Raw genomic sequence first — 13,077 nt, 5'->3', positions numbered from 1 at the left:
GCGCCCTTGGCAACTTGTGGGACCACATAGCCCCAGATGTGTCTGACCAGCACTCCCCCACCTCTTTTGTTTTGTTTTGAATGCTTTTTGCCAGGGAGGAGTTGCTGTGCTCATTTTGCCCTAGTCCTCACCATTCCTTCCTGCCCCTCCTTACTCATTTATGAATCTACCTGGCCACGATAGACACCAGATTTTGTGACCCTGCCTAAGAGACTCCAGAAGCACCTTTTGGGGGCCATAATCATTCTCTGATACTGAGCCCCAAGGGCCCTCCAAGACATTTTCTGCTCTCCTCAGCCATCCCTCTGCGTCCTGAGGAGCAAACCTGGCTCCGACTGGCTCAGCCTCCTTAAGTCTCTGCTCCAAATGTCCTTTCAAAATGGAAAGGCTGGACCACTCTCCCCTGAAGGGTGCAAAGAGTTTTAGGTAAACGCCAGAAACATCACATCTTCCCAGCATCTCCTCCCTAGGCTCTCCCCAAAGAAGGGAGTCACAGCAACCCCTCACCTCCCATCTTCCCAGCCCCCTCCTCAGCCCCACAGGTACCTGTGGTCATCAATGCAGGCTTGTTGATGGCAGTCAGGAGTCCTGACCTTGTGGGACCCTGGACAACCTGTCCCCGCGGGAGCCCCACTTTGCATGGTGGCAGCAGGCAGGTTGGAGGAGGCCACCTCTGCGGTGGCTTCCAGCGCCCACGTTCAGTTTCGCTTTTTTACCGTCTAAAGTCCACGCCAGGGCCCCAGCCCCTCTTCCTGGAGCCTCCTTCTCAGCCAAGCCCCAGCCTGCCTCCTCCCCACTGACCCCCAAACCCCCTGACCAGGGGGCCACAGGTGGCAGCCTCCGTCTGCTTGCCTAGTTTCAAGCCACCTCCCCAAACCCAGGTGAGTCAGGGCTGTCTGGGGTACCCACTGCCCAGGGACCCCGATGACTCGGGGACCCTCCTCCCCCTCCCCATCTTCAAACAACTCCCAGGGCAAGCCACGCAGGAAAACCGCAGGGTGTTTTGTTGAAGAGTTCATTATAATTTTATCAATCAAATTCTTAGAAGAGGGAAAAAGTCTGCTCTCGCCACCCTCCCCCTTCACTGCCCCCCCTTCACTCTCACTTTCTTCCATTCATAATTTCCTATGATGCACCTCAAACAACTTCCTGGACGGGGATCCCTGCTAAATATAGCTGTTTCTCTCTCTGTCTTACAACACAGGCTCCAGTATATAAATCGGGCAAATTCCCCATTTGAGCATGAACCTCTGAAAACTGCAGGCATCTAAGGTCTCCTCCAAGGCCCTCTGGAGTCCAGCCCATAATGAAGGTCTTGGCGGCAGGTAAATCCACCCGCCCCGCGCCGGCTTCCGCGCCCCGCCACGGGCGCAGCGGCAACTTGGGGCACTTGGCGATCGTGAGCGGGACACCCACTCGCCGCAGACACACGGACACTTGGGGCGCCCGCGCAGCCCGCCGGGCCGCCGGAGGCGCTGGGTGGCGGCCGGGAGCGAGAGCAGGCACATGGTCCCGGCACCGCGCGCCCAGCCCGCCCTGGGGCCCGCAGGTTGGCGGGCAAGGGAGGGTGCGCCGCAGCCTTCCTCCTCCTCCTCCTCCTCCTCCTCGCTCCGCCGGCTCTCCTGCTGCTCTTCCAGCTCAGCTTTCTCCGGGACTCACCCTCCCTCTTTCTTTTTCTTTCTTTCTTTCTGTCTTTCCGCTTTCTCTTTTCCAACCGCGTCCCGGGCTGCTCCCTGGGAGGGGCGCCGGCCTCTGAGCAGCTTGCAAACTCCGGCCCGGGACGGGAGCAGGTGCCGCCTCCATCTGCTAGTGTCTGGAAAGCTGTGGTCTGTGCTAGGTGAGCCTGGGGTGTGGGGGCCCCCCAGCCATCGGGGGCCTCAGCACTGCCGGGGGATGCTGGGAGGCACAGGGGACCCAGAAGTGAACTTGAGGCTGCCACTGTCCCAGGAGGGGAACCGGCTCCTGCGCGCTACCCTTTCCCCCAACCTCATCGGTTCTCCAGCCTCACAGGTCCACCGACCCCAGCCCTTGATGCTTGGGTCACCTGGAAAGCAAGGGGGGTGGGGGGAGGCGGAAAGTAGGCACCCTGGGCGGGGAGGGGCGATCCTGGACAGGCCCGGACAGCTCTCAGCTCTCCTGTCACCTTTCACTTTCCTTCCTCCCCCGCCCACCTGCCTGCGTGTGACATTTTCCCTTTTTTCTTTCCTGGTTGCACCATTCCTTTGCCCTCCCGAAGGCTCTGGGGGACTGAGGGACCCCAGGATTCTCCTTGTCCTAACCCACAACCTGGAGCAAGGACCAGTAGACAGGAGTGGGAGGGCATGGAGGCCAGGAGGAGTACAGAGTGGGATAGGAAGTTTTGAAGAATGACTTGGGAATGGAGTGGGGGGGGGCAGAACTGCAGAATTGGGGTGGAGTTGAGGGTCCTAGATAGGGTAGTGGCCACATTTGGAGAAGGATAACCACAGAATTAGGGGACAAAGGGCCCAGTGAGCCAAAATCATGTGACAGGTTTGGGAGATGAGGGTCAGCAGAACCGCCCCCTCTCCCCGTGGTCCCCTAAGAAGCCCACTCTGGGAGATTGAAGTGTGAAGTAACACTTAGGAATCTGGACCATCCTGGGAGGTGGGGAGGTAGGGGCTGCTCTTTTCCTTGAGACCTGCTGGGGCTGGGGCGTGGTACCCTCCAGCCAGAGGCCAGGATGGTGTCACCCTGGACCCAGCTTCCAACTGGTAGAAACAGCTCACGTCCTGCCCCCTTGCTCCTGTCAGGAGACAGCAGGGAGTGATCGATGGGAGTGAAGCAGAGACAGAGGGTTAGAGCTCCGGAGAGAGGGGGACAGAGAAGCAGATTTGGTGACACCGTGCAAGTAAGAAACAGCCATGCTGGGCGAAGAGAGAGCTGGAGGCTGAGAGGGGACACTGGTGTCCCTGAGGGAGACGAGGCGCATCCTCTACCATGAGACCCCTTGCCCACCCCCCCACCTCCCTGCTTATGGCTCCCTCCTGCCTGTTCCCAGGAGTTGTGCCCCTGCTGCTGGTTCTGCACTGGAAACACGGAGCGGGGAGCCCCCTTCCCATCACCCCTGTCAACGCCACCTGTGCCACACGCCACCCATGTCACAGCAACCTCATGAACCAGATCAAGAACCAGCTGGCGCAGCTCAACAGCAGTGCCAAAGCCCTCTTTATTCTCTATGTAAGTCTCCCCCTAGGGTACCAAGGAAGGAGGGAGGGAGGGGCTGGGCTTTGCTGCAGGGACCTGGGCTGGCGGGGCTGGTCAGGGAAGGGAAGGGAGAGGGACTGGTCCCACCACACCCAGACTCCCTCAGCTTCCTCCCCACCCCCTGGCCCAGGATCCGCCGCTTGCCTAGGGTGCCCAGTTAGATAGGGGCAGAGCTGCCTGGAGAAGGGGGTGCCTGGCACTTCTAGCCTTGAGATTCTTCCACCTTGTGGAGGGAGAGGCCGATGAGAGACAGAGAAGGAGGCGGTGAGGTGGACGGCAGGGTGCTGTTGGGAGAGACGGCGGGCTGTGGTTGACGGGGGTGCAGGGCCGCGCAGGAAGAGGGTGAGTGCAGTGGGTGAAAGGGCAAGTGTGTGTGGTGCACACGTTGGAGGTGAGACTCGGTGTTCTCCTTTCTGTCCCCATGTGGTCCTGATGACAGTGATGAGGAGGATAATTCCCTGCATGGTATAGGCCTGGATGCTTTACCGAGGGAATCCACACCCACACTTACTTCAGGCTCTCAGGACGGTCCCGAGATGCCTACAGGGCAAGTGATTGGGTCCTCATGCCACTGTGTTTGGCTGACCCAGAGGCTTGGTGGCAGGGCTGGAACACCCATCCCTGACTCCCATGTCACCTCCCCTCCGCCCCTCTGCTCCTCAGTACACGGCCCAGGGGGAGCCATTCCCCAACAACCTGGACAAGCTGTGCAGCCCCAATGTGACCGACTTCCCGCCCTTCCACGCCAATGGCACGGAGAGGGCCCGGCTGGTGGAGCTGTACCGCATCATCGCGTACCTGGGCGCCTCCCTGGGCAACATCACGCGGGACCAGAAGGTCCTCAATCCCAGCGCCCACAGCCTGCACAGCAAGCTGAACGCCACGGCGGATGTCATGCGGGGCCTCCTCAGCAACGTGCTCTGCCGCCTGTGCAGCAAGTACCACGTGGCCCACGTGGACGTGGCCTACGGCCCAGACACCTCAGGCAAGGACGTCTTCCAGAAGAAAAAGCTCGGCTGTCAGCTCCTGGGGAAGTATAAGCAGGTCATCGCTGTGGTGGCCCAGGCCTTCTAGACGGGAGGTCTCATAGCGCACAGTGACCTGAGATCTTAGACTTAGGTGGCTCTCAAACTGTGGCCGGGGCCCAGAGCAGTGCCCAAGCCAAGTGGGGGCTGCTCGCAGACCCTGAGGGGTTCCTGGCCAGTCTATTCCCCTCCAGGGTGGGCTGTGATGAAGCCAAGCAGAGCCAAAACTCCCAGAGGGAGAACCTCTATATGGCACCAACTAGAAGAAGGCGCCCCTTCTTCTGGGATACTGCAGCCAGGCACCCGGTGTCAGGCTGGATTTCGGCCCCTTCTCGTCCCCTCAGCCAGGGTCTTCGCGAGCAAACCACACAAGTTGCCTCCAGTGACCCTGACCATGGGGCAAGACAGCAGGGGTCGGGGGCATTGCCTGGCCCCCAGCAGAATGACAACTATCAGTGCCCTCGCTGCCCCTTCGGTAGACCTTGAAAGGTCTGGTTGGAACTCAGGCAGCCCAGAGGGGCTGGGATCCTGAAGGATCCTTGGCCCCTACAAGTATGGTGAGTGGAAGGCTAGAAAGGGAACTCTGGTTTGAGATGCTGCCTTGTCTTGGGTGTGATTGGAGAGCTCAGGCCTAGGACTGTCAGGTGGAAGGTTCCAGAAGGAGGTCGCTGGCCTTCAGCCTCCTGGGGAGGCAGAGAGGCCACCTTCAGGCCTGGGAAGGAAGAGAGGCCCTTGAAAGTCTCGATGGGCTCTTCTTCCTTGAGCCCGCAGTCTGTCCTGCTGTCCCGGTGGCTGGGGTCTGGTGGCTGGACCTGGAGGCGGGGTGTGGGGAGGTGGACGGGTTGTAAAGTCAGGTGAGGGGGTTCTGAGGGGACCCAGAGTCTTGTGGGCAAGGGGCTGTAAGGGAGGGGTGGATGCAGTAGTTCAGAGTGGCAGCTCACATCTGAGGCCCACGGAGGCCCCGTGAGGTCACACAAAGGTACTTGAGGGGCACCAGAGGCCATCGCTGGACCCCGGCGCAAGGGGACAGTAGAAGTTGAGGTCAGGGTCTCAGGAAGCCTGAGACCCAAGGGTGCTGTGTGTCTGACCCAGCATGATTGTCTATTTATTTTGATGCCCTATTTATATTAACTTATTGGTGCTTTAAATAGCAAAGTTAATTCCCCTTTCCCTGCTCCCTCTCCAACAGAAATAATATGATGGCTCCTTCTGCAGGAGCCGGGGCCAGGCCTTAGCAGGGCCTGGTCTGGAAGTCAAAGATGTTATAAGTGGGATAAGCCTTATGGGTGAGGCTCACAGAAGGGTCAGGAGCTGAGAGAACTGGTCAGTCTGGGAGGGGACGGGGGACCCGGCTCCAACCCCCACCCTAACGGTAACTGGCTCTGGGGCTATCGGGACCCTGGCTGCAAGGCAGGCTGGGCCAGTTTGTGGAGTGGCCAAGGGGCCTTTTCCCAGGGCCACCATGTTGCTTGGCTCCAAGGGGCCCATTCAACACTGTGTTGTCCGGCACCCCCTGGAATTGTGCTGTTGGAGGCAACATTCACCATAGAGATGGCACCCCTGGAGCAGTGGGCAAGGCAGCCCTGGTGGCCCACCTGCTGCTGTTTCCTTGTCCTCAGGCTGCCTCTAGACTAGCAGTCTGGGGGCCCTGGAACAGTCCTGACCAGCACCCAGCGGGGAAGTGCCTTCTCGGGTGGCCTGAACACCCACAGAGGGCGAGAGGACCTGGCTGGACCTCAGGAAGCTGGACGGCCCAGGGAGGAGGCCCCTGCTCTGGAGAGGAGGACGAGGAGGCCCTGGGATGCAGACCAGGAAGCTGTGGTCCCTCCTGCCCCACCTCCCCCCACACCCCCACCCATGTCTGGGCTCCCAGGCAGGGAACCTGATCCTTTCCTTTGTGCTGGGGCCAGGCTAGTGGAGAAACGCCCTCCAGTCTGGGAGCAGGGGAGGAGGGCCCAGAGCTGGGGCAGCTGCTAAGAGCAGGGTTCTGGCGTCTTCTCAAACCCTGAGCGGGCAGCGAGCCTAGCCGTTCAGCCAGCACGATTTTGGTGCTTTACACTCACTTTGCACCCCTCTGCCTCCTCCGAGCACTTTACCTGTGTCCATCGGAGGGCAGGTGGGCAAGGCAGCAGGCAGGCCCTGAGGCCTGGGGTCGGGGGCTGGAGGTGGGAGTTGCCCGTCCCGTTGGCAAGACTGTTTTGTGGCGGGTGGTGGAGGAGACCACGATGGTTACATGTTTTCCAACACTGTCTTAACTGAGGGTTAAGACACTGAGGGTCACGCTCAGCCTTGTCCAGGATCTCAGCCTGCTGTCCCCCGTCGCTCTGCTCCTTCAGTGAACGTGGCTTGGAAGGCTTGGAGCTGGCTGGTCCCCCTTCATCTCATCATCCCGTGGACGCAGACTCCCCGTGCCAGGCCCACCTGGGCAGCCTCTGAGGCTCGGGGACCAAGCGATTCTCCTCCCCCAGGTGTAGCCCCGGCTCTGCCCCTCACCCTCATCCTCAGTGCTCTTTGTAGAACCTGTCTGGCAGATGGGCACCCACTTTGCACAGCATCTCTGAATTTTGGAGCCTTTGTGTGGAAAAAAGCTTTGCAGTGCAGGAAGCTGTCCACTTCCTCCTTTATCTGGTTTTGACCCACACCTGCATCCTGGGTCACGGCCCCAGCCCGAGGAGGAGGGAGAGGCCGGCAGGAGAGGAGGGGTTAGGACAGTCCTTTTGCAGTTTATCGAAAGAGGGGTATTGGGGACCTTATTTATTTAAAAAATTTTTAAATGAGAAAGCACCACTATTTATTTGCCTCTCCTCCCCCTCATCCTTCTCCCTCTCTCCTTGTCCCCTCCTTGGGGACGTCTCCCCGATAGAAGCAGTCCAGCTCTGCCTCACTGGCTCTCCAGGAAAGACATAGCGTGTGGGGCTGGAGGCCACAGCCAAGTGAGAGGTTAATTTCCCTTCAGATGGTACAGATGTTCTTACTTCCGGATTGCCACCCCCCTCCACACCCCCGCCTGTCCCTTACCCACACCCAGTACCTGGGCGTCACTCCCATCCACACTGCTAGCTCTGTGCATCCTTCCGTGTTTCCCTCCTTCCTTTCTACTGGAAAGGACTTGGCCTTGGGGGACAAATTCCTCTTGATGAATGTACCCTGTGGGAATGTTTCATACTGACAGATTATTTTTATTTATTCAATGTCATATTTAAAATATTTATTTTTTATACTGAAGGAATACTTTTTTAAAAAGAAAAAAAGAGAAATTAATAAAGAATCTACTCTTGGCAAGCTTTCCAGATTGTATTCATGTGGGGAGATGGGGCTGGAGGGGCTGGGACCGTCTCTGTCCTGGGTGCCCAGCTGGGTGGGGCTCTGCCAGGCCAGGGGCAGGCGGGTGGGAAGATGGGGTGCTTCCACCGGGCAAGGGTGCCGGCATGGGTGAGGGCGGGGTGGGCAGAACGTTGGCACAGGCAGGACAAGGTGGGTGGGGCTCCAGATCATGGGGTGCCACCAGGAGGTCCTGTTCGGAATCACACAGGACACTGGGGCCAAAACCAGGGCTTCTGTTGGGCTCTTCTGGGCCTGAGGAGCTCTCCCACTGCAAACACTGCTGTCCCTGTTCCTGCCTCACATCTGGGGACCCCCTTTCCCTGCAACCTTCTTCCCAGCCTCCTGGAACCCCCTTCCTTGGAGAACAAGAGAGTTTGGAACCGGATGGTCACAGACGCAGCGACTCTGGAGCAGCCCCCAGTCTCTCCCCGGTGCTTTGCTGGGGTCCAGGGCTCCCCCAGCTGAGATTCCTTTAGGGATGTGGGTAGTTTTCTGAGAGCCACCTACGTGCTCTTTCGTGAATGTTTGTAAGTGTCAGGTCGTGTATAGGTTTCCAAAGGTGCGTAGGATAGAGTTCATGCCTCTGGAAGCTCCAAGGCGAGTGGGACAGTGAGTGAACATATATGTGTGTGTGTGTGTGTGTGTGTGTGTGTGTGTGTGTGTGTGTGATGGAAGAGGCACAGAGGAGGTGCTGAGCCAAGGCGGAGAGAGCGCTCACTGCCTGGTGTCAGCAGGGCGCTCAGGCCGAGGTCCTCTGCTTTCTCTGCCAAGAAGGGTCTTGACTCACAGCAAAACTGGCCTCACCTGGGGGTGATCAGGAAGGTGGCATCACTGCCTCTTATTAAAGGGCAGATTTCAATTCAGCAAGTCTTGGGTAGGGAGGGTGCAGATCCTTGCTGAATTGAAATCTGCCCTTTAATAAGATCGCAGGTGGTCCGAGTGCACGTTAAAGCCCAAGAAAGGCCGCTCGGCCCTCCTTCCACCTCTCCTCCTGAGTCGACCAAGACGCCAAGTGTAAGTCACCAAGGGCTGCAGAGTGGGCAGCTGCCTGGGAGGGAGAGGCCGGCGGCTTCTGGGGGCCCCCAAACCCACAGCTGTTTCAGACTTTTTCTCCTGAAGCTCCTGGCAGGGAGGGGGCAGGCTAGCTGAATCCCCCCTCCAGGCCACACTCCCAGCGTCCCCCACTTCTCCTTCTCTCGTGGGAGACAAGGTTGAAGCTTTTCAAAAGAAACCTTTGCTAGAAAACTAGAGGAAAACAAAGCAAACACCAAAGCTCAGACAGGAGGGAAGTACAGGGATATCAGATCCTAAATGTCATCCTGGGGGGGCTGGCTGGGCTGCCCGGCCCTTGGGGTCTTCCCTCACCTCTGTGGGGAGTTCTCACCCCAAGAGAGGGCAGGTGTTTTGTTCTCTGCCCTGCCGTGGCCAGAGAGAACACAGGGTGGTTAATTGGTCATTGGGTGATCCTCCCACAGGAGGTGAAACAGTCGGTGGGTGGGAGGAAAGGAGGCCGCCACTCTGCTGGGAAGGCTGTGCCCTTGAGGCCTGGGTCCTCACCGTGCTGCCACATGCAGTCCTGTGACCCTCCAGAGTGAACTCAGCTCTCTTATCTGTGAAACTGCAAGAGGAATCGGTGATGAATGCCATCCTATCTACTTCACGAGGCTGCCGAAAGGCACCCGAGAGCAGGGAACTCGAGATGCTGTGTGAATTGGCATGGCCGGCCCATCAGTAGGTAGAGATGGAGAAAAGAGAACCCAGTGCCTCAGACCCCAGAGCCATCTCTGCAGGAGAAAGGGGGTCCTCTCCCCCAGTGAGTGCAGGAGGGAGGAGCTGACAGCTCTGAGTCCAAGGCTGGGGGGCTAGGCTGACGAGGAAGAGAGGGAACAGGGCGGACAAACTTTCAGTGAATTGCTCCTCCGACGGTACCCTGAGTCGCGGGCCTGGAGGAGTCCAGCCCAGAGAGGAGCCAGGGGCAGCCCAGGTACCCAGCTGAGCCCTCTCCCATCCTGGCTCTCGGGAGGTCAACAGGACAGGAGAGACACTCCCTCCCCCTTACCAGGAAGCCAATTGTCAACAGCTATCCCGCTAGAGGCACAATCCCACGGGCTCTGTAATGACCCTGCACTTTACAGTTTACAAAGCATTTTCTCACCCATCGGGAGATCCTCCCAACCATTCTGAGATGGGACTAGAGTACTAGTCCATTTTACAGATGAGGAAACTGAGGCCCCAGGAGGCTAAGGGACTCTCCTGACATCCATCACTCAGCTTGTTGAGAGAGGCTCCTTATATTTGTTCATCCTTACATTCATCACTTGTCCACTTACCTCGTCAACACTCTACGAGCCAGGCTTCAGACCCAAGCAGCTCAAGGGTCAGCAGTGGAAGAAAGAATTTCCCAGGTCACCTCTGCCCTAGATTCAGACTAGGCAGAAGGAGAATTATATTATCATGCTAAACAACCACATTTTCAGCAATAAAATTAACATCGTAATGGAAACACTATATATTTATTTCCTTATTTATAGTCCTCTTTGTCCTAAACAGCATGCAAAGCATCTTGCAACAGAAGGCACGTTATAAAAATACTGATAAAATAAAGAGAATCAACATCGGAGAAGACAGAGACAGAGTGAGAAAACTAAGACCACAAAGAGAAAGAAAATAAATGTTTCAGATCACGAGGGGCCACATAATTATCATGGCTGAGCTTCAGAGTTGGCTCTGAGATTCCTGGCAGCTAAAGGAAAAAGGGAAATGTGATCTATTAAGCAAAAAAAGGAGGAGGCTTTCTAGAGCCTCAGGGAAAACACAGCCTGTCCTGGGACTGGGTTCTGAAGGGGATTCCTCCCTTGAGACCCACGGGGGTAGTGGGTGATGTGATGGGCCCTACTGCAGTGAGCGAATTCCTAGGGGCTGTTTCTGCAGCTGTCTTTGCAAAAGCTAATGCTTAGCATCCGATGCAGCCCAATGACAGGAATTCTACAAGAGCCCAGGACAACGCAGTTACAGACTGGGGCTCTGGCCCGACCCAAGAGTGGACTTCTGAGTCCTGAGTTTGAAGCAGGGGCTGAATATGCCTGAGAAGCACCCCCATCCCCAGAATTTTGAAAAACCTTTTTATGGATGTATAATATGCCTATAAAATGGACATCAGATGACTTCCTCCCTCCTGGAAGATTCTGTGAGGCTGGAGTGATGCCGGGTGGTGCATGAGGAGAGGGGTGGGAAGGATGCACCGTGATGCAGGCAGGGGTTTGGGGGTCGGTGGGCCTTGAGTCTCTGTCCTCACCTCACTCCAAGGCCACTCCGGTCTCCTGGGGCCCCTGGCTTCAGCGTCCAGGACACTTTCCGTGCCCCCTCCTGCCTGAGCAGAGCCCAGCTTGAATCTGTCCCTTTGACTTGGGGGAAGCACTGCCCTGCTGTGGCCTCACTTCAGGGGCCAAATATTTCAATTATGAGGACGCGGTCAAGCCTGCTCAGTCCAGCCTCAATGACGGCGGTGAGGAGAGGGTATCTCTGGGGGGAGCGGTGGGCGGCGTGCAGAGGGAGCCGCAGACGGGAGAGGGGATGGGAGGCTGAGTGGGGTTTAGGGAGCAGACAGGCCTTCTCCGCTGGCTGAGAACAAAACCACCGGCTGGGAGGAAAATATGTGTGAGGCATTTTTGCAATTCCAAGAGGCTCAGTCCAGCTCCTGCCCAGATGGTCAATGAATCAAAGCCGGGAAGGGCTCTACCTGTCAGCAGGCTTTCTCCTGGCCCTGCTCACCAAGGCCCCACCTCTCCGACCCCAGCAGGCCAGCTGGAACCCTCCCAGTTCCCCAGAAGGACGGTTCTTTGAAGAGTGTGTCACAGGCAAAGACCAGATGCGGGCAGCCCATGGGCAGAAGTCTTGGCATCCCCCTCTGCCTGCTCTGCTCCCCCGCCTTGGAGAGGGGCATAGCCTGCATCGCCCACTACAGTGGGTTCAATGGTGGCCCCAAGAAGATATATCCGTGTCCTAATCCCTGGAACCTGTGTGATGGTGTCCATATTTGGAAAAAAGAATCTTTGCAGATGTCATTAGGGATCTTGAGGTGAGATCATCTTGGACTTTTCAAGTGAGCCCTAAATGCAAGGACAAGTGTCCTTATAAGAGGCCCACAGAGAAAAGAAGAGGAGATGGTCACATGAAGGCAGAGGCAGAAATTGCAAGGATGCAGCCACACGCCAAGGAATGCCTGGGGCCACTAGAAGAGGAAGGGAGAATCCTCCCCTGGAGCCTTCCGAGGGAGTTCGGGCTTGCCAACCCCTTGATTTAGGACTTCCAGCCTCCAGATCTGTGAGAGAATAAATTGCTGTTTTAAGCCACCCAGTTTGTGGGAATGTGTTACAGCTGCCCTAGGACACTAACACATCTGTCTATCCCCTTGAAGGAGCCCTGCATTTTCATTTTGCAATCACATTGCTGGCCCTGCCCAACTTCACCTTCTCGGCTGGCCTCCCCAGTGCCCCCTGACCTCTGGCCATGTGGCTTGGTGGTCTGTTAAATGTCCCATCTTTTCACCGTTCCACATGTTTGCTCTGGCTCTTGCCTTTTGTCTAGAATGCCCTTCCTCCTTGGTTACATGGGAAATTCTTTGTGGTCCTTCCAGGCCCAGCTCAAATGTCACCTCTTCCATGAAGTCTTCCTTGACTCCTTCAGTTTGACTGTCCTAAGTCCATTTTAGCTCCAATTGTATTTTTGCACAGGGCTCTAGAATTTGCCAAGCTTTTCCTTTATATGATCATGTTTCACAAGGATAATGATACCTACTGTTTTTTGTGCACCTATTATGCACAGAGCATGTACTAGGTAATAGAAATAATAGCTTCCATGTACTGAAGGCCTATGCCAGGCACTTAACCATGTTACACTATGTAAAATGAGTGGAGTACAGACCGCCCGTGTCCACAGCCCTGGGAGCTAAGAAGTACAGAATCTTGGCCCTACCTTGGAGAGGCCCAAATGGAATCTGCATTTCAGTGTGATTCTCAGGGGATTCTGTTCATTTGAGTCTGAGAAGGGCTGACCTACAGCACCCAGCACAGGGACAGGGCTCTGACACCCTGGGTTTGAATCCTGGCTCAGTCCTTTGCAGCTGGGGGAGCTCAGGCAAGTTTCTTCCACTCTCTGGGCCTCATTTTCCCATTTCCCATTTTCCCTCATCTTCCCTCATTTTCCCATTTTCCCTCCCCTGTCATGTGACTCTCCTACAGCCTTTGAGAGAAGTAGATGCCATAATGCCCGGCACATAGGGTAGGTGGCTTAGGTAGCATCTGAATATCCAAGTCCTAGCTGCCTCCGCCTACCCTGCCCACAAGGGCCATCTGTTCTTGATTCATTTTGAGAACTTTTGAAAGCCCCCCGCCATGATGACCCTGCTAAGGGAAACCTCAGACCTCCTAGAGGCAGCAGAGGAGGTATTGGGATGCAAGGGGGCCTTTTCATCTTCCCCACTCCCACCCCTGGCCTGGGCTGG

General features: G+C 56.7%; 1 protein-coding gene across 3 annotated transcripts; it reads left to right on the top strand.

The window, feature by feature from the left end:
- Positions 1–826: 826 nt before the first annotated feature.
- Positions 827–7,524, top strand: LIF (LIF interleukin 6 family cytokine). 3 transcript variants are annotated; one of them, XM_022550993.2, is made up of 3 exons: positions 827–1,325; positions 3,020–3,198; positions 3,889–7,524. In XM_022550993.2, the coding sequence occupies exons 1-3, from the start codon at positions 1,307–1,309 to the stop codon at positions 4,297–4,299; spliced, it is 609 nt and encodes a 202-aa protein (XP_022406701.1). In that variant the 5' UTR covers positions 827–1,306; the 3' UTR covers positions 4,300–7,524. The 3 variants fall into 3 exon arrangements, with proteins under 3 accessions (XP_022406701.1, XP_089750839.1, XP_089750840.1); XM_089894713.1 differs by having other exon boundaries at positions 827–1,837; XM_089894714.1 differs by lacking the exon at positions 827–1,325 and having other exon boundaries at positions 1,720–3,198.
- Positions 7,525–13,077: the final 5,553 nt, after the last annotated feature.

This window comes from Delphinapterus leucas, chromosome 14, assembly GCF_059928025.1.
Source record: "Delphinapterus leucas isolate spDelLeu-1000000601 "Yukka" chromosome 14, BTC_Dleu_Yukka2, whole genome shotgun sequence".
Lineage (NCBI taxonomy): Eukaryota > Metazoa > Chordata > Mammalia > Artiodactyla > Monodontidae > Delphinapterus > Delphinapterus leucas.
The sequence above is the reverse complement of the archived record's forward strand: the minus strand, read 5'-3'. Positions and strand labels throughout refer to the sequence as shown.

What these genes read in the sequence shown, in the direction of transcription:
- LIF (XM_089894713.1), top strand. Translation starts at nt 1,507, where the DNA reads ATGGTCCCGGCACCGCGCGCCCAGCCCGCCCTGGGGCCCGCAGGTTGG. An exon ending in AAAGCTGTGGTCTGTGCTAG is followed by an intron (nt 1,838 to 3,019) that starts GTGAGCCTGGGG and finishes GCCTGTTCCCAG; the next exon opens with GAGTTGTGCCCCTGCTGCTG. An exon ending in AAGCCCTCTTTATTCTCTAT is followed by an intron (nt 3,199 to 3,888) that starts GTAAGTCTCCCC and finishes TCTGCTCCTCAG; the next exon opens with TACACGGCCCAGGGGGAGCC.